This window comes from Zeus faber (assembly GCF_960531495.2).
Source record: "Zeus faber genome assembly, chromosome: 15".
NCBI classification, from domain to species: Eukaryota; Metazoa; Chordata; class Actinopteri; order Zeiformes; family Zeidae; genus Zeus; species Zeus faber.
In genome coordinates this window covers 15,771,760-15,792,855 of record NC_137194.1, presented here as the reverse complement: position 1 = coordinate 15,792,855, position 21,096 = coordinate 15,771,760, and the positions used below count along the sequence as shown (strand labels likewise).

At 44.3% G+C, this 21,096-nt stretch overlaps 1 protein-coding gene across 2 annotated transcripts in view; it reads left to right on the top strand.

Moving 5' to 3' along the window:
• Window positions 1-13,264: 13,264 nt before the first annotated feature.
• Window positions 13,265-21,096, top strand: part of plekhg5b (pleckstrin homology domain containing, family G (with RhoGef domain) member 5b) — a gene marked incomplete at its 3' end in the record, with an annotated part of 53,229 nt that continues 45,397 nt past the window's right edge. Inside the window, exon 1 of one of the 2 annotated variants that reach the window (XM_080015956.1) lies at window positions 13,265-13,310. In XM_080015956.1, the coding sequence (XP_079872082.1) occupies window positions 13,286-13,310 (25 nt within the window). In that variant the 5' untranslated portion in view covers window positions 13,265-13,285. The remainder of the gene's footprint in view (window positions 13,311-21,096) is intronic. The other variant, XM_080015955.1, reaches the window with a different exon arrangement.

Here is a 21,096-nt window from a genome sequence, read left to right as displayed (position 1 = left end):
TGCGGGGAAAAAGGCCATTAATTGTGTGGTTTCACTTCGGTCCATAAAGAGGTTTTGTAGATGCAAATGGTTTCTTTGTATATTTTCCATGAAGTATGTGGCAAAATAAAGTCAAACTGATTTCTTACACTGTTCTTATTTTGGCCCTTGGGGGGCAGCGCTGCTCTGATACACTATGTGCTGAGCTGAACTACACCCTGCAACCCCCAGCTAATGTTTACTTATTACAGGTATGTGCATGAGTCTATGCGTGTGAGTCTACACAGTGTATATACACACACACAAGAAATAATGGAACCAGCACATGAAAGGGAAGTTTACCGCTGAAGGAACCTTATCACAAATATAGCTGCAGGCAGCAATACGCCTTCGCTAAAGTACAAAGTGACTGCAGAAGTAAATTCACTCCGGCTTGACTGCAGTGTAATTCCATGATGGGGCGGTGTTTGTGGCTGTGGGTGGGTATCCTACACCACAAACGCCAGTTATCATTGTACAGAAGTACAGCTGCATGATTATGGCCAAAATGATAATCCCGATTATTTAAATCAATATTGTGAGCACGATTATTTATCACGATTATTAATACATTTTGGGGAACAGAATTATTTTATGGCACTTTGAAAATCAACAGAAAACTGCCTTCACAATGAAAATGAATTTTATAAACCTATAAATAAATAAATAAACAAAGGTAAGTGGTTTAATTGGCTTCAATTGTAGGGAATATATAATTAAATTAATTGTGTGTAGCGAGCTACACCAAAAACACAAAGAATGAAAATATTTCACATACACAATAAATACATGTCCCTTGGATTATGCAATTGCTTCTGGTTATTGTTACCGGTAATTATAATTCAGGACGATTGTATACATTGATATGTCTGAAATTACTACAAATTCTGACGGTGATGTTATTGGGTTTATATTTTGTAGAATTGACTCTAGTGCGTGACAGTTGTCCTCAGAAGCGTTTAGAGCTTGTATCTTAAATTCCTTTAGTTAAAGTCCAATCGTGACTATAACTGTCACGTAATTCTTTGTACTCCGTCAACTTGCACATGCGTGCTTTGCGTGGCGCCATCCTGGTGAGGTTGCGATTGTTGATCACAAACTTCTTCCACAACACTGAACCGCCGATCTGGATGAAACTCGAATGACGCCATGTTGAAACTGTCCCAAATACACATCTTATTCATTTTGTCTGAGTTTGTCGGCTCCATGACATCCATTAAGTTCTGAAATCAGTTACATCTACACATACCGCCATCTTGGTGGGGTCCCGATTGCTAACCAATCACTAGACTGCAATGCTGTCATGTGACCTGCGTAATCCGTCATTTGTGCATGTGCGCCTGTTGCGGGGATGATAAAAAAAAAAAAAAAAAAAGTTTTTTAAATAAAAAAATTCCACAATAATGGGCTGATCTGGAACAAACTTGGAGGACGGCATGTCGGAACTGCCCCGAATACACATTTTATTCATCTTGTCTGTGAGTGAAATCCATGATGAGATCCATGAAATCCACACACCACTGACATGACAGTTTTTCATTAACAAAAGCTTCGGGGCTGGACCCCTGATTACAAACGCAGCTCTAATTGTGAGTCATAGCTTCGATGTCAATTAGTATGTGCATGTATGAGAGATCAGACAATTAGCACTTTAGTATGTGAGTATTCAAAACGACATCAGCCAACTAGCAGAGTTCTAAAGAGGCCAAGTAGTCTGAACTGGGAGTGTGTCATTCACAAAACTGCAGAATTATTTAATGTGTCAAGGGAAAAGGTCTCAAAGAATCATGCCAGCATGACCCAAACATGGACAAGCTGCATCAGCAAAGAGATTACCAACGGACTTGAATGGACTGCGCTTCTATCACCCGACCCCAACAATAAAAACGACACGTGAGCTTCACGGAGAAAGGATTTATGTCAGGGCCACCGTTCGCAAACACACAAAGATGCATATCCTTATGTAAGGAGCTCAAAACAAAAGGTAAAAGGTCTGATTCATCTTTCACACTATTTTATACCTTCTGACAGGAGAGAAAGGCGAAGGATGCATCCAACCTACAGTGTCTGTTGCCAAATGTTAATGGTGGGGGATCCGTAATGGTATGGGCAGCCGTCTCATGGGAGTAATTAGGTCGAATAATTGCTCTGCATGGTTGTATAACGGTCAAGGACTGCTATATAAGGCCATTTTACAAAACTAGTGCAAGCATTGTGCAAACACTGTTCCCTTGTGATGGTCCCATATTCCGGGTTATAATGCTGCCAAATCCACCACTAAACAAATTCAATATTGAATAATTCAATAATAATAAGGCGGCGGGAGCTGAAGGGGTAGAACGGGTCGCCTAGTAATCCGAAGGTTGCTGGTTCGATTCCCAGCTCCTCCTCGTAGTGTCCTTGAGCACTTAACCCCTTGATTGCTACCGATGATCGCATCCATCACTGTGTGAATAATTGCAAGTCGGTCTGGACAAAAGCGCCTGCTTGATGATGATGACTTAAAAAAAGTGGTTTCATGACAACCACGACACAGGCAACTGCCTAATATGGCGCCCGAATCACCCGGTGTGATTCACCTGATCATACAGTAAAAGCGTCGCGGGACGTTCTGAGATATGATCACGTAGTAGTTTCCCATCATCTTTCAAATAACAGTCCAATATCCACACACAGGCCAGTCCGGGACTTCTGTGACAGTCTAAGAAGCGGATTCGGAAGGCGGAGGGTGTCTATGCACCTCATTAGGTCCTTGATGTTGATAATTGAGTTGTTTCCATTATTTTCCCCAACCCCCTGTATGGTAAGGGTCAGAACTAGGAAGATTTGGATCCTATGGCTTGTGTATGCGTGTGCTTCGCGACCGTATGTAGAGGGTAAACAAGGTTATTTGCCTAGTTGACTGGAACCAGGCACTATTTGGAAGCATGAAGAACTCAGTCGTAAACACCCATTCATGCTGTGGAGAATTGCTAATTTGTTAAGTGGGCTATTTAAACATCCCCTATCTGTCCCTTGCCTCGCTTTGTTCGCGGTTTCCCACCCCTTTGTCGAGGGTGGGGGCATTTGAACGAGCGAGGCTACACCATGGTAGGCTTATTGTTTTGGCTTTGTCAGGACAGACATTTCCCCATGGAGCTCATGCAAACCACAGAGAGCGACCCGGCTGCCGGGGTTACCGTCCGCACCGGCCGCAACTGTGGGGGAATAAACACGCCTCACATTCGGGCGACTCCGTCCGTATCTCTAGAACTGAACCCGGAGGTTTGAACGGAGCTCCACGTCAACGCGTGGGGCGGTGTGCCGGTAACGGAGAGAGAGCAGCGCGGCTCTCGGGCGGGGGGGGGGGGGGGACTTCACTCCCAAATTAGGCCCAAGACCATTTGTTTTGAACGGAGGTCAAGGACATTTGGAGAGGAAAAATGAAAATGTTTCATATTAAACCTGTTTCTGTGACCTGAAAACAAAACCCGAACAGTTAAAAGGAAACCGAATAGACATTCGGGATTGTTAAAACAAAACAGATTGCTATTTACTTACTCTGTTACTGTTGGAAGATTTATTAAAATCTATAGGATATATCGTGGAAGAAAAATTATATTACTCATGTGGTACCTCTTGGCAGGAGAGCCGAGGGCCTTGGTCTGCTTTACCAAAGCCTTGATCATTGTCCAGGGGAGTATGGGGGCCACCTGTCTGAGCAGCCCGGCAGAACCACGCACGGCCGCAGATGAATTATCACGCAAACTGTTTGACCTCGATTTCAAACGAGTGCATTCAGGAGGGTAAACATCCCATCAGAAGAAGTTGTTTTATCTATGCAAATGAACTTTTGATATTATTATTATTATTATTATTATTATTATTTTATAGGTGATGCTTAAATATAGCCCCCTAAAATATGTTATGGTTTCAAGTGGGGTTTTATTTTCTCTGTGCAGGTCAACTCAAATGTGATGGCAACAGATTATTTAAAATGCTGGGAATTCAAACAATATGAAAGAAAAATAAAATACTATAGAAATATATATATATATATATATATATATATATATATATATATATATATATATATATATATATATATATATATATATATATGAAAAAACATATGTTATTATATCCTGTACGGGGTCTAGTTTGTAAAGATCTCAAGGTGTTCACCATCTCACACAGTATACTGTATGTACATTATGCATACATAAATACAAATACAAAAAAATAAAGTCCGTAATTGTTGATACAGTTTTAGTGTGTGTGTGTGTGCGCGTGTTTAAAATGTTATTTTTGTGTCAGTTTTTGTTTTATATTTTAAGTCCATTTTAGGTCACACGCACGTATTTGTATCACTTATTTTACGGTAACATTTACATTTATTGTATATATTTTTTTTGTTTATGTTTTTTTTATTTTTTATTTGCTTTGGCAATCAAGCATACCCGTATTTGCCGTGGCAATAAATCCCTTTTGGATTTCAACTTGGTGAATTGAGAGCGAGACAGTCGTACCACTACTACTACTACTACTACTACTAATAATAAGTAAGAAAAGTTATGCGCATTTGTGACGTATTGATTGTTCGTCAGGCTGTGTTTACGTTCAGTGACGTGAAATAAACCGTGACGATTGGCGATTAAGAAAGAAACGTCTCCCATGGAGGACGGCGCTACCGCGGTCAAAACGGGGGGGGGGGGGGGGGCATAAAAAAAAAAAGACAGACATTGCAAGACTTTTTTCTGAAATGTAATAATCATTTCTTCGAGGTTGAGGGGACGTCGGTGTAGTTTGTGAACGTCGCACGGTCTCCACGATCACCCGCCGCTGCTTCTTTAAGTCGGATCAATAACAAAGCGCTCCGCCTCTAGCGGCCACGCGGCGCCACTGCAGCCAACGCTCAGCCCCGGACCGAGTCCGAATGAATGGGTAAGGAGACACCGCTGCACCGGGACACGGACCGTCCGCCGACGCCGACGCCGAGACCGAGACCAGACGGGAATGTCGCCGACTTTCGCGGCGCCCAGTTTAGAGTCGAGGGAGCCGATCTTGCCGACGGAGTCGCCGATTTAGACGCGCATTGTTAAAGGGATAGTGCGCGTCCTTCCAAGAACCGGACGCGGAGCTCCGCCGGCGACAAAACAACAACAAGACGCCGGTCGGGTGGTCGTCGAGGCGGTGGAAGTAGAGAGGTATGGCGGGGGCCACGTCTGAGAGTGACACGATGAAGAAGACCTAAAAGTCGTTTTTGTGTGTGTCTGTGTGTGTGTGCCTGTGTGTCTGTCTGTGTGTGTGTGTTTTTTGTTTTTGTTTTGTTTTGGGGGTTTTTTTCCGCGTGGGGTCGGAGGGAGAAAGAAAGCCAGGGTTAGTCTTTCAACGACGAACTGACCCAAAGAAGCCGCGGAAACTAAGCGGCGCCGCCGAGGAAGTTCCGGGAGAATTTACATGCGCCTGGATGGTTCCCAACAAGTGGAGCATGAATTCGGTCCTCCACAAATCACCCCCAAGGAGCTGGCTCGGTCTGAGGCTACGACTCAGTAAGTAAACATTGTACAGGCCGTGTACATATTTAGATATAGATCAACGTAATAGGCAATAATAATAACAAACAAAACAAATCGAAAATGAAATAGGCGTTTAACCCAAAAAGCATATAAACAATTGGAATGTACAATACACCCCCCCAACCAACAATACATACAAAACATTTCATCGGCTCCACTGAGAACCTTTTCTTTCCCCCTCTTCATGCCACCGCTTCCATTCTGGCATTCTCAGACGCTCAGCCTTCCTCGGGATGTGTGATCTTATTCCAAATCAACTTCGGGCTGCATTAGTCATCTTAAAGTTCAGTTTAGTCACAGGGGTATATTGTTCATCGCACCATCACACCGCAGACCCGTGTTTTATTGCGTTTCATTATTATTCATTCTCAATGCAATTTCACTCCCATCCCCACGATGTGATGAATCTCGCTTCTTTAACGGGGGCCACATGGCCGTTTGTGGTTATGGTTCCCCACGCAGGCCAAAATAAAAGTGTTTTATACCTTTCTGTTTACAGTAGGCACCAAGTTAATAATTGGATTAGTAAGCCCACGAATCTGCTCGGATAGGGCTAAGTATGTTGGAAGAAAACGGGACAGTACATTCTGACTGCGGGGATTAAAGGCATGAACTCTGCCTGGGGTAGCAACATTGTCATTCAACACAGGAGGCTGTAGGTGATTGATTTATCCCTGTTTAATAAGTGTCTTCCACAAATAATAATTGCACTTCCCTCCTCATGGCAAGCCTCCATATATGCCACACAATTTGCTTTCTACTTATTAAAAGTGACATTTTACTTCAGGATATCGCGGCCTTCGGCTTCTATAGCCATTGGACCTCTGATGAAAAGATTATATTCCATGAACAAGTTGGAAGAGCTGATGTCTATCTGAAATAGCCGTTACAGTAAAAATACACCCACACACCCCACACAGCCTTTTCGGCAGATGCATCAGGCCTGCCTGTGGGTGTCTCAAAAGTTGTGAATATGCAACAATACCCATTTGCTGAGATTCATGGTCATGGGGGCGATTTAAAATGGCGGTCTGTTCCCAATTTAAATTTCCTGGTTTCCCACTGGCTTCACACGTCAGGCTCAATGCTGACACGTCCCTCAATTTATGACTGCGGCCTGCCACCGTCTAGGTACAGTAAGTGAAGTGAGCACGGAGTTAAAGTTGAGCGGCCTATTTGGTTGAGTCTGGAACCCTTCAGTGTTCCAGGCCACCAGAGTCTTAAGCCTGTCTTAAACGCACTAGTCTAATCTGGGACCAGATGTCTTGTCTGCTCGCTAGCCACCCACAACAAAAATAGGCATTAAAAGAAGAAAACGTTGTTGTTTTTCTTTTGATTGACAAATACGATGCGGTCATTTTACTGCCGTTGTCAGCCCATGTGTGAGGAAGGGACATCTGTTAAATCCACGCCGCCTCGCCGATGAGACGGCATGCCGTGAATAGCTTTTGGTGCCCGTTAAGATAGCTTAAATCGTCGTCGTTTTCGTGCGGGAGAAGAGTCTCTGAACGGAGCCGGTGGTTTTTAATCTTAAAATGCGGAGCCTAAAAGGGTTACGTAGAGTGACCGGCGTTCCAAACCACATGGCTGCCAACCTGTCACTCTGATGTGTGTGTGTGTGTGTGTGTGTGTGTGTGTGTGTGTGTGTGTGTGTGTGTGTGTGTGTGTGTGTGTGTGTGTGTGTGTGTGTGTGTGTGTGTGTGTGTGTGTGTGTGTGTGTGTGTGTGTGTGTGTGTGTGTGTGCGCGCTGATGCCGGACTGTGTCTTGTAGTAGAGATTTAGCCGGGCTTGTGGCTTATAACAGTTTAAACTTCCGCCTTCAAACCGTGCTTCCATTGTTCGTTTTTTTTGGGGTTTTTTTTTTTTTTTTTTTTTTTTTCCCTCATTGTTGCCCCCCCCCCCCCCCCCTTTGACTTTCCTCTCTTCCTGTTGGTACTCTGGAGTTTTGGATCGCTCCTGCTGAAGCATAGCTACTTTGTCTGTTTCGTGTTATTGAACTGTTTGTGTATCCTGCTCGGTTTTATCAAAGGATTTTCCTTTCACGCTCCTATAAATGTAGCCCACAGGTAGTGATACAAATCTAAATGAACGTGAATTTGATAACGGTTTGATAGTTTTGCAGTGCAGACCAAAACTCACCGGTGTACCACTTGTTTTATTCCTACCCTGCACGTCTGCGAGCAAAGGTATCTCATGAGTTTGAAAAATACTTCTTGAAAGTATGACACATGGCGAATATTTTGACCTAGAGATGTATTATTTATCAAACTGTAGCTGCTGCTCCTATTTTAGAAAGTGCCACCGTATTCCCGAGAACGATGCCACGTGAATGATTTAGCTGATGGTTTGTCTCCTTGGCTTTAGGAGCTCTTTCACTCATTGAGTCTTCTATTCAAAAGGTGAATATGTCAGCACCGGCTTCGGGACGCGCGCGTGCGTGGGCGTGCGTGCGCGCGTGTGAACCAGGAGCCTCTCTGTACATCTCTGCAAAGTCATTCCCACTATTGTCGGTCACAGATGAAGTCATTGCCAAAAACATATGCTCACAGCTGGAGGCCATTTTCCCCCCTCCTTCGCATATCTTTTTCCCCATCATCCATCACTATTCCACAGAATTGAAGAACGCACAGAAAAACGCGATACGATACTGTTCTAGGACTCTTTCTCTTGGGATCTCTTCTTACCTGTAAAGCACGTATTGTATGGCCTCTGGATTCACCCATGTAGGTGATGTTCGGTTCCACTCTTCACTTGAACTACATTTATAAATCAATGTATTCACCAGTTTAATCGTTTTTTCATTCAAGTTCGAGGTAACCCTCAATATTGTCTGTTAGGGGAACATCCCATAATGTGGTCAGTGGTACCGTTTAAGGACTGGATAGTATGTCATTAGAGGAGCTTTTTGAGGTTGGATGCGCACACACCTGCTTTTAACTCCTGAAACATAATGAGAAGTGTTGAATCTCTGATTGTGTCTTCCACACATGGCAGCTCCCACCCTGGCTAAATGACTGTTTATGAATATTGCAGCCTTCCCAACGGCGATGACCGTACTTCCACGGAATAAGTGTTTTGATTTCTGTTACGCCTGTTATTGGCGCGGGGTGGGTCTGAACGGCAGCGACCACTGCAATTTCAACCAGGTTGCTTCAATTATGGGATTATTTATGTCAACAAGTTGAAGTGCTGTCAATCTGAGATGGCTGTTATAGGATGAACTTCAAAATTACACGTCTGATCATTTATTTGGTGGGGATGGGCCGACACGCCCTTTTTGGCAAATGCGTCAGCCTCACTTCCTTTGCGTAGATTTGTGCACATAGACATCTCAAAGTTTTTAATATGTGTATATTATGTATTTGTGTGTGTTATAATATGTATTGTAATCATTTTACTTCAAACAGAACTGTGTGTGTGTGTGTGTGTGTGTGTGTGTGTGTGTGTGTGTGTGTGTGTGTGTGTGTGTGTGTGTGTGTGTGTGTGTGTGTGTGTGTGTGTGTGTCTTGAAATGGCACTTATTGTTTACCTCTACTGGTCTCTTAAGACAATTTCATCTTTACTTCTTCAGATTTAAGAGGATTTAGTGATGTTTTTGTGATCCTGTTTGTCATGCATATCAGTGAAATTTCAGGATGTCACCATGTCAATAGTTTACTGTGTCCTTGGATATAAAAATATACATAAGGCTCCATAGCTGGGAAGCTATAGGACAAATCTCTACTAGCAGGGTGTGAATTGTTGCTTGAATTCACTTTAACTGGGTGATATTACTAACTTATTATTATTAACTGGGTGTGTGTGTGTGGTGTATTATTGTGTATGCATTATAATATGTATTTTTAATATTTATTTTACTTCAAACGGAAGGGTTTGTTTCACCAGTGAATTACTGTGGGACTATTGAGCAACATACGGCAAGCACATACTATGTATTCGGTAAAATCACCTTAACTTAACCTTAACTTGAAAGGGATAGATTACCGCTATGATGAACAAAGCCGTATGGACGACGCGTTGGTCCACCTGAACAAAATAGCAGATGACTGCAGTGATATTGGATGAAAACAATGGCCCGGTTCATAATTGCTCTCATGATTCCCTGTGATAGGCGTTTGTTGACTAATCAGTCTTTTTGCCAAGTTGTTTCGCGCAGTCTTTACCGAACGTTAAAAGTCCTCAAATGCGGTGTCCGAGGAGCAGCAAGGCTCGCTGCGGTGGACATTGCGTACGGAAAACACTGTGTCCAAAAGAAACCATGAATGGAAAAGGCATCGAACATCAAGAAACAAAATGGTACGAGATCGGTGTGCGTAGGAACAGATCAGTCTTCTATTTATACATATTATGAGTCATTATTGGACCTCACACTGTTCACCAATTAATGGCCGACTCAGAATGTTTTGCTCTTGCTCGGGCGATGATTTAAAAATAATTTCGCCCCCCACTTGAAAGTCTTGGGAGTGTTTAGTCAGTGTTGGTAAAGGGTTAACCCCGGTCTGCGTGATGGACCACCTTGCTAAATATAACTCTAAACCTCCTCCACATGGGCACGCACAACTTCAACTGCCCCCTCTCTCTGTCAGCACCAGGGCTTTACACACTCTTTCCCCGGCGTGCACACACACCGGTGCAGACGCTTCCGCGGCCCTCAGTCAAACACTCAGATCGTGCAGCCTGATTAATACTTTCGGAGAGGACGATTGTGCCGAGGAGCTCAGTCAACCAGTCTCGCCTCACCAGAAGAACGGCTGGCGTCTTCCGTTGCCGCTCCGATCGAGAAACGGACCAAAGCGCAAGAGCGTTTTTCTTTTCACGTTTGCGTATGTGGAAATGTATTTGAAGTGCCAGCTCAGCTGAAAGAAGGCTGTTCCGAATGATCACCGCGTTTCCTCATGTTGTGATGCTGATGGTAGGCCTTTTCAGCGCTGTCAGAGTCTCACAGAAATGTACAATTCCGCCAGTTTCTGTTAGAGGTCCAAAGGCTGCAAAATGCTGTGCTCGCAAAAAAAACGAGTTGTTTTCCCATGTATTTGCGAAATAATGAACATTTTCTCTTTGCCGTCAAAGCACTTCTCGCAGCGGAAAAGGATATAAGAAAAAAAAACGAGGGTGAAGTCTGTGGTTCACTGGAGTTAGTAGAGCAGGAGCTGTAATGAATAGTCTTTCTTTAGTCATATCTATGTGATATTCCTTCCCTTGTTGAAGCAAATAATCAATCATGATTTTTTTCATTTTATCGTCATGTTTTACCTGCCTTTTGTATTAGTAAAGCTCATAGAAATCCCAACCATTACGAGCACCTGTATAGCAATTGATGACAGTTGGTATTCATGTTTATGCTCACATTCCTGTGTTCCTGTCCTTTGTTATTGGCAGCAATTGCAGCTTCCTCACCTGTGATAAAACCTTGGTTCTACTGGTACGGATTAGAATTGGCCTGGCCCACTAATGTTTTCCTGAAGCTAGGCCCTGCCAGAAAATGCGGCCCACACACCTTAACTGCTAAAACCTTTCATGGTGAACATGACTGTTGTTGGCTGTTTCAGTTGTCACAGTCCTTTCCGAAACAATCGAAAGGCTTATCTTCGTCACAAAATAGTCTTTCATATTCAATCTTTAACACGTGTGTATGTGTGTGTGTGTGTGTGTGTGTGAGTGTGTGTGTGTGTGTGTGTGTGTGTGTGTGTGTGTGTGTGTGTGTGTGTGTGTGTGTGTGTGTGTGTGTCTGTGTCTGTGTGTGTGTGTGTGTGTGTGTGAGAGAGATCCGGACGCACCCCAATTTTAGAAAATTTGTAACACAACAGAATATATTTTCTAGCCTGTGAGATGTCCATAAATGCCGTCCTCTGCTCAGCGCGGGATGATGAAAGGGAGGCTTGTCTGATACCTCCTCTCGCTCCCTCTTTGTTTCTGCAGTAGGTGGAAATGGGCCCTTGCGCCTGCAGCCTAGTTCTCATGCTGCACGGCTGCTCTCTTCATTAAAAGGAAGCCGCTCGCTCAGAGCTGCCCGGGATTATTACCATATGTCTGCCGAGCCCAGTGCCGAGTGCAAAAACCAGCTCCCATTCTACCCTCTAATTTCTTATCCCAAAATTGGACATTTGGGTCGTTGTGTGTGACAACGTCCCTCCCTTCTCCTGGCCGGCTCAGTATATTCTCACAGTATTTCTTCTCCCATTTTTAGATGTATAATAGCAGTGCATAGACCCTTTAAGCAACACTTAAGGGGAAAATATTATGGCTAGACTACGCTATCTATCTGCATGTGATTTTAACCGGGTTTTTTTTTTTTTTCGAGAGACATTTCAAAACGAGGCCCTATTTGTCTGAAATCTCCCATCTATTAGAATAATGGCCTTTGATTTTTAGGGCCTTGCTTATCTCACAGAGGGACATTTGTCCTCCAGTCTCTGTATTGTACATCCACGGAAATAGCTGAGCCAAGCCAAGCATTCATTAGAGGGAATAAATCTTTCAGGAAACATAAAGGGCGAGGGTTCTAATTAATGCGGAACAATTTCAGCCTTTTTACAGTTTGCGCAATACATAAAGTCTACTCGGGATGTAGGAGGGGGTTGAAAAGAGCTCTTTATATTGTGCAGTCGAAAAGCCATTGGCCCAGTTTCCCGTCCCAGCATGCACCTCAGCTCGGTATGAATACTACATTTGTCTGCTGGAGTGGGTTGACCCCCCCTTCCAATGCCCACGGATCCTACACAGGAGTATGACATGAACAGATTGTCTCACTTAAAGTTTCGCAGAGTTTGAGAAAGTTTGCCATGGAGAAAGTCGAGCCTCGGCGAAGGACGCGGCAATGGAAATTTCACTCGCTCGTGGCAATGATTTGGCCACACCTTTTGAGATATTTCAAATAGAGCCTCCGCCTGTCAGTCAGCGCTTTCAAGTTCATATATCAAGCGGACCGTATGGTGTGGCGAGAACGGGGTACCCGGTTCTGCTGTATCGCTCCACATCTTTCGGTGGATTAATACCCGGGAACAGAAAGGTCTTCACAATCAACGGGATGCCGTGTAAAAAAGAGACTCACATTAAATGGGATGGTTCAGACTGTAGCGTCGGAAAGTCTGGATGGTGGTCAGTCATATTGCACTGTTGTCCACTTTGGTCAGCCTGGTGGAAACTGCATGGGTGCTGGTAAACCACAATAGGATGAGAATCAATAATATGATATTTAATTTTGAGCGGCGTCGTGGAATGGCGTTTAAAAAGGGAAAGTGTTTGTCTGCCGTGCTTCTTCACTTCAACTTGCTGGAAAAGAAGCACCAAGCTTGGATCTAATGTTCAAAAGCAAGTGTTTAGTAGCTCAGCTGAATGAGGTCATCGTGCCGGTGGAGGTTCTGAATCGACATTCTGGCGGTTGGCAGAATATGGACGTAAGTTGGACGGAACAAGTTAGTATTTAAGATTGCAAATGGGAAGAGTTCACAAACGCCTGAGGTTCAGACGCTGCCTGACAGCGACCGTTTGCGAAGGGACTTTGTGTCAACGTTCAAAAAGCTGCCGTTTGGGTTTGAGGGAAATTATTTGAAAGTAATTGGGCTTGCTACCCCGTTCCCGTTGGGCTGTGACCACCCGAGGAGCTCACAATGTTCTTGTACTGGAAGAAGCGAGGCACATATGAGCTGGAGTCTCTACCGTGCTCCTTCGCCGAAATGGGAATGGAGCGCTACTCCTGGTCCTCGTCCATGGACGTCATCTACGACCTATGTGGTAAGATGGCAAATGTGTTTTTACAAGTGCTGTGGAGTATTGCATTGAGTGACGTTTTTTCTCGTGACGCTTTGGCACTTTCGTCAAAGCTTCGTTGACATTGCAGGTCTCAACTTATTATTTTAGTGTGTGTTTGTACACATATTTCTGTGTGTTTGTGTATGTCGTACTAAGACATGAACTGGGCAGATGTGACCAGCCATCCCATTCCAGTTTTTTTCAGTCAGTTTTCAGTCATATTCTTTGTGAAATCTGCCTTTTTAACACTTATTAACGCCCGTCACCATAATTGCCGGAGAAATGTAAACCCTGATGCAACTCTGATAATCTCAAAGAAACGGATGCCACTTAATTAATCTCATATGGGAAGTTCTATACTGCTCTATACTATTTATTATAGTTTAGACATTCATTCACACTGATATATGAAACTTCACTGCAAGCGGACGCTCCGGTTCACATAGATCAGTGATTCTGACTTGAGCACTTTGAGATCATGGAAAGGGCCTTTTTTCCACTGCGCTGTTCTTCCATGGAAAGCCCTCTGTGACCTGGCAAGAAGAACCCCTCCCACGAGCGAGATGAGAAAGGAAGAGAACGAGACCGGCTACAGAGATGAAATATTTACCGAGGAAGAAGTGCCTAGCCGAACTGGAATACCCCTCTGCCTCCTCTCAGGGCTTTTTTGACACGGCACAGCGCACTTGCTTTCCGCTGTGCGGCCCATTTTTTTTTTTTATGCCATTAGCAAAGGGGAAGTGATAACATTGGGCCGTGTTCTGTATCCTGTCCTCGGTGCCAGCTGGACCTTCTGCGTTCCGGCTGCTTTCTGGTCAGCCGAGTCGAGCGCCGTGCCTTACAGAAGGAAGAAGAGCTTCAGGGAACGGGCTTTGATCCCTACCTTTTAGCCCCTCTGTAATTACAGTAAAGCCCCCAGCATCTACTGGGGGGGAAGGTTTCCCCAACTCTGCCGAAGTGCTCAGCTGTGAGGCTTATGGCAGTAGCTCTCTTCCCCAAGCGTCCACTTCTGCCCCTGCCAACATCAGACTGCTCCGCTTAGCCTTAGTCACTCACCCAGTTCGTTATTCGGCACCAAGATTTACTACTGTAGCCTAAGCGCAGCAGCTCAAGCTCCTTAATCACCCTCAGCCAAAACAGCTGGCCCAACATTAGAATCAGTGTTTGCCTAGCAGCCGAACCTGGATCGCGAATGCCCCCTTGAACCACGTGCATCCTTCAGATAATGCAGAATCCGGACGCCCCTTCTATTTCTCACTAATTGCAACTCCTTTAAAGTCCAACAAAAGGGATTGTTTTATTTAAAGGTCTCACATTTGATACGTGTTTCTTTAGCAACCATTCAATGTATTTGCGTTATGCATTTTGCGTTATGCATTTGTGCCTCTATTGTTGCGCCCTCGGATGAAAAAATGTCGGCGCCGCGTCCGCGTCAGCCGATCAAAAGAAGGCATCATTTTGGGAAAAGAAAGTGACCGTTGTGGCGTGAAAACGAGGGAAGACCACGTCGTGGATTGCCACTTGAAGTGTCACAAAAGTCAGCTCTTCAGTTAGTGTTTACATATAGATTTTACACAGCTAATTAAAGGAGACATGGTTTGGATAGCAGATGCAAAAAAAAAAAAAAGCTTAAAAAAACCTGTGTGTGTTTCAGTTAATCCCGTCAACGACTGTCTACAGTATACATAGAGTAAACGCCGGCACCCCACAGTTCATAACTAACCTCTGTTTCCAGTAATAAAAGAACATGCCTCTCCTTTTGTGTCTCCCATTTAAACCCTTAGCCCATATGGAGACTTGCCTGTCACACAGGGTCATATTATATAACAACAAACCTTAAGAACTAATTATTGTATACTCAGACATCAATGGCTTTAAAATTTTAGATTACATAACAAATCCCTGCATTCCCCCCCTTAAATTCGATCGGAGCGTATTAAGGAGTCATGGCCTTATTCTCCGCCTTAATCCCATAGTCACTTAGCTGTTGCATGTGAACGGAGCTAAGAATGTGCACGCTTTTAAGTGACTCTGAAGGTCTGACGGAATGTCACTGTGGGTGGGCAGGGTGAAACATTTCTCCACGTTTAAAATAAATCACTCCTGGATTGGGGGTAGACGGAATTGGCACCAACGGTATCGCCTTTCGGTGCCATACCTGGCAAAGATGGCGTGTCGGCATGATTTTGAAGTCCTTGTGTGTTTATTGATTACTTTGCGAAATAAAAACCTGGTGTACCATGAAACCGCCACCTTCTTCCTTAATAAAACGTAAAACTTGAGTTTGATACTGTGTGTGTGTGTGTGTGTGTGTGTGTGTGTGTGTGTGTGTGTGTGTGTGTGTGTGTGTGTGTGTGTGTGTGTGTGTGTGTGTGTGTGTGTGTGTGTGTGTGTGTGTGTGTGTGATACAGCATGGGTTTTGTCAAGTGTGTTCGATACAGCACAAGTTTTGTCAAGTGTGTGTATGTGCGATACATGAGATTTGTCGAGTGTGTGTTTGTGTGCGCGCGATACAACTCTGTGTGTGTGTGTGTGTGTGTGTGTGTGTGTGAGATACAGCATGAGTTTTGTTGATAGCGTGTGTTTCTGCGTGTGTGTGCATGCCGCTATGGGGGTAAAACAACATCAACAGAATGGCTTTGTCCAGCCCCCACTGAAACCTCTGTTTTAATAACAACTGTGACCTGTTTGTTGCAAATTAAAGGCAGTCTGTTTGCCAGACCTGATTCTATTCAAACCTATTCAATCAAAAATTACAGGAACCAGATACACATCAGGAGAAATTGTGAACTTGCAACTATGGTGCTGTTTTTGCAGTCAACTTGTAGCAGCTCTTTTCCCCGCAGTACCTTTTTATTAACTGTTTCAGTTGGTTGTTCCAACAGCCAAATTGGCAGTTTTTGAACGGCACTGTCCTTTTCTGTCAAAATTCTGGAAGGAATCCTATTATGGACTGCTCTTCTGTGGGTGTCCTCTTGAAAATGTGATTGACCAATTAATTTGTTAGCATGCTGAACTTGAGAAAATGCAAAATAAATGCAAAAAACGCTGTCAAACAGCACTGCAGTGAACAGTGCACGGGGTTAATGATGATCTTTGTCATTATATTTATGAAGTTCTCCTCTCAAAACAACGATAGTAAATGTAAAGACTGTTTTGGTCATCAGTATCTCTCACACCTAAACTGTTGACAATTGTTTAGTTGATTGTAGTACACGGCTATCAGTTTCCACACTGCCTTGTGTTTATGGTTCGGCAGCTGATTACGCACATAGACGCCGAACGCTAGATGGCATTGTGGAGTCCATTTTAGCACGGGCGTAATAAATACTGTTTTTTCGAACTTCCTCAGCCAGCCTCTCTTCCATCTGCTCCATGTTCTTTCCCCGTTGGCGGAAATGAACCACAAACACTGGAAACACGTAACGGGAGAAAGGGGACCAATCACGCATTCTCCGAAATAGCTAAATAAACATTAAATTCATCGAGAAGACCAGTTTATTTATAGGGTTATGCTATGGAGAAGGTGTTGTGTCCTATGATAGTTAATCCAAAACAGAAATTTGATTTATATGGGATATATATCTGAAGCTCAGCTGCATATAAGAAAGCTGGAAATTAAATTGCAATATAGGTTGCAAAAATGGAAAGCTGTTTTATGGAGCTGTGCATTGCAAGCCTTGTTATACAATACTTTGTTTCCCCAGCTCTTCAGGGCTTCTACTACCTGCACCACCATGGCCCATGGCTAAATGGTGCCCCAGTCACAATCTTTACTATCGTTTGATTGGTTTCCTGTGACTGAGGAACTGGACATGCATCAAAAAGCTTGTCTAATGTTTCTGATTTTTTTAATGTTTTGCAGTCGACTAAAGCCCCTATCCCACTGCACAAAAACCCTACCAACACCCGCTAGCATCTGGCTTATGTCTTTAGTGGGAAAGGTTACGATCCGCATTCATTCACGGGACAAATCACTCTGCGGTAGTCACAGGTGTTTGCCGGCTTCAATATTGATCGGCAGTCATGGAAACATGACACCTGGGTAGTGTTGGGATCTGGGAAACCGATCCCTCCCAGGTTGGTTGATGTCGGGAGATTCTTCAATAAGATGGAGACGGATGCGATGCATAATGGATCCTTTATTGGCGCAATGACAAAGACCAGGAGAGGAGCCCAAAGCAAGAGCGACCACGCGCGCGCGAGAGAGAGAGTGTCTTTTTAGACACACTCCTATATTGTTCCTCCTAGGCCAGTTGTCATAAAGGCTATTTGGATGAGAGATGATATAAAGAGACATTTTCTATGTTGGGCGCCATTTTAAGTAAAATGCCCTCTCATTTCTATCAGCCGCCATTTTGTGCGCTATACTACATCCAACAGTAGACAGGCAAATTTTCGCCTTTTCCGGTGCAATGCGATGAAAAGTTACAATTCCCGACGTTGGCATGTAAATAGACAGGAATATCCATGTGTCATTCGATCATTTTATATGTGATTTAGAATCCAAAGTCAGAAGTTGTTGACTTATTTTTCCGCATTCGGGACCAAGAAATATTTTAAGTGTGGGCATAGCTTTGACCGCCCCGTGGGGCGCAACTCCACCCCAAGCTGGCCCCCAAACCGGAGGAGCATCTCCGGTCCGCACCACCGAAGGACTGGGCCCGGTGCGCCGAGAGCCAGCTTGCTCAGCAGCCGGCTCAATGGAAGGTTCAGACGGCTCACAATGGAAACATGACACGCCCCTTTTCCGGCACGTTAGTGGCATGGAACGTGACGCACCAGAAAAAAAAAAGAATGGCTTGCTCGTCTACTGGCTATGGGAAAGGAAACAATCGCGTGTTTAAAAAGCACTTGCACCTACTCCTCAAAGGAGTATTTTTTTGCACCTTATCTTATGGCAAAGACCTTTCAACGTGTTGCAACGAGCTCCAACTGTTTCGGGTGTTGGCTGTTAAACTATCTGAACTCTCTATCTTGCTTTACTTTGTAAATGTACCCAAACAACTGCATTGAGTCATTCATTAATGGCACAGCTGGCAATGTTGTTGTTGGATCTGATTTAGTGAATTAAAGTTGCTGTAGTTTGATTCTAGACGCATAGCATGAGCCTTAATACAAAAAAGTACACAGATGAATGTATATATGCATTTATTTGTATATTCACCCAGCCGCATATTGAAGATTCACATTTTCATTCATGAACATGCCTTCATAAACTAATATTTGGCAGTTGAGGTGGCATTGCAGAGCATTAGACATTCCGCCCCAGGGAATAAGAAATGTGCAGTCATGCTAACCATATGCTATACCAGACTGAGCAGGTTCTGTTGACATGCAGCTGAACAGCTGGCCCATCTTCCTGTCTGCACATCTATGTAACGGCATCTCTTGGCCCTTCATGCTGTGCTAAATCTTCCTTGGAGCGGTTTCTTCCTTGCCTTCCTGCCCGCTGTTACGCTGTGTCCTGCCAGCATCCTCCGTCTCCCCTCACCCCCCCAGTCTCGCCGGTGTCGCTGGTCGTGTGTAACGACCAACTCGTCCCCTATCTCTGCCAGGTTTCCTTGCCCGCTTGCCTTCCTGTCTGCCTGTCTACCCGCCATCTGTCTTTTGTCTTCCAGGAGTCATTGCATAACCCTCCCTCCTCACCAAGGGGTGTACAGTGTTATCCATTCTACAGAAATGGGGGGAGGGAGAGAGATGCGTTGTTTTCTTTTTGTTTTTTTTTGCTGCTATGCTGAAAGTAATGAAAACCTGAACAAAACAAAAGAATAAGCCCACACTCTCAACCGCCTCCCCAGACCTCCTAAACCCCCCTCCTGCCCCAGTGTGCCAAGGTGAGAGCTTTTACCGAATTGAAGGCAGACCGAAGCATTCTTACCATTCCTGATAAAAGGGCACATGAGGCTGGTGGCTGACTGCGCTCAGTCTGGACTTTCCGTGTCTAAACATGGAGCTCTGGTGGTTCCACAAAGGGAGGAGGTGGAGAAGGGGGTATCTGTCTGCATCTGTGTGGGGCAGTGGGTGAAGGTAGAATTGAGCTTTATAGAGGCGGTGTGGGTGTCTGCTGCAGTCTTCATGGTTGGCTTCTGGGTGTGGAGCCTGGATAAACAAGATCTTCTTCAATCCCAACTCATCAAGCATGCATTTCTGCGTGCAGGAGGATTTGGTGGGGTTTGACTAGTGACTGTAGACTTATAAGCTGTTGTTTTAGTGCATGTGTGCATAGTTTGTGTATATTGCATGCTCATATATGGACGCCTAATGGGCCTATGCCCCAGGCAGTGTCTCTTTGTATAGAGCACGCTAGCAAAGGCCTGTTGTAAATGGGATGCTCCACTCTGTCTTTAGTGCTCTGTCTCATTGTGTGATGTCACGTGCACGCTCATGTAGAGTGTGTGCTGGTGCCGGTTTGTTTTTGGGCTTAATCAGCAGTGCTGAGTTCAGGAATTCCTGTTCATCAGAGGCAGAGTGAAAAGGAGGGGTCAGAGAGTGAGAGTCAACAAAAGAGAGAAATCGGAAAGAAGAGAGTTCTGCAGGAAAGAGAATGATTTGGGATACAACAGGATGAACGACCTGAAACAATGGAAAAACTGAGACAGGGTGTGGGGCAAGAGTGACTAGAGCTTAGAGAAGAGATTAGTGATTATATATTAGCTTTATAGTGCGTGCCAAGTTGGAAAAACTTGTACGCTCCAAGTGGTGACAGGCTGGGCTCGCGGCTGGTTCTGAGGATTCATGCACGAGGTGGAGGGGCTTCAAACTTCTTATTTAAATTTTTTCGAAAGGTGCTGTGTCAGGTAGCAGGAGTGATGATGCAGTTGCACATCTGTTTTTCAAACCCTAGGATTATATAACAGGGTTACTTTGCATGGCTGTGCATTTCCCAACCACCTCTGACATTAAAATGGCCCTTGTACTCTACAGGTAGAAACACACGTGTTTTGAAATGTTTTTTTTTTTTTTTTTTTAAGAAGTGCTCACCATTGGGTTGTAAAGGCTGTTGAGGCTCATTCAGGTAACAGAGGTTGTGGCTTTTGAGGGCGAAGAGCTCCATAAAAATGGAGGCTCTTTCGGCAGCCTGCTGCTTGTAAACCCTGTGGGAGCCATTAGCCCAAGGCCTGCTGGCAGAGGCTGCAGCCTCGGCCTGCTCCCAGTTCAGCAGGGACAAGGCCAGCGAAGGAGGGAGAGGGAGGTAGTCAGTGCAACTTGTGCCTGCTCTCTCTTCAGAGGAAATGTCTGCTTGTTGTACTAGGAATGTACCAAACTGTAGTATTGGTTGGATACCAGGCTGAATGGGATGTTGTATAACCCCGGTAGGAATTTAAATATCCCCAATACAAAAATCTGATAACAAGCAAATCAAATGGATCAAATGGGTCCAAAACGAAAGAATATATACTAGACCTTCTGCATCTTGGATACATGAAGATGTTAGATATCTCTAATGTAGAAAATATATATATATATATCAATCTTGGTAATTTGGTCCAAAGCTAGTTGTCTCATTCTACACTGTTGAGGAAAAACTAATGGTATCAGTCTAACTTTGGTACTCTGAATTTGTATGGTCAGTGGAAAAGTGGCGTTTATGGATCCCTGTATCAAAGTTTATGTAGCATCTCAAGGTTTGGGAAGGTGTCCGTGTGTGGTTGGGTGGGCTTGTTGTGAAGTGATCGAAAACTAGAGCCAGGCTTGTTATTTTTCTTGCCATTTAACAAGGTCAGGGTAGACCTTAACTCCAGCTTGTTGGGGCGCTGCAGCCATG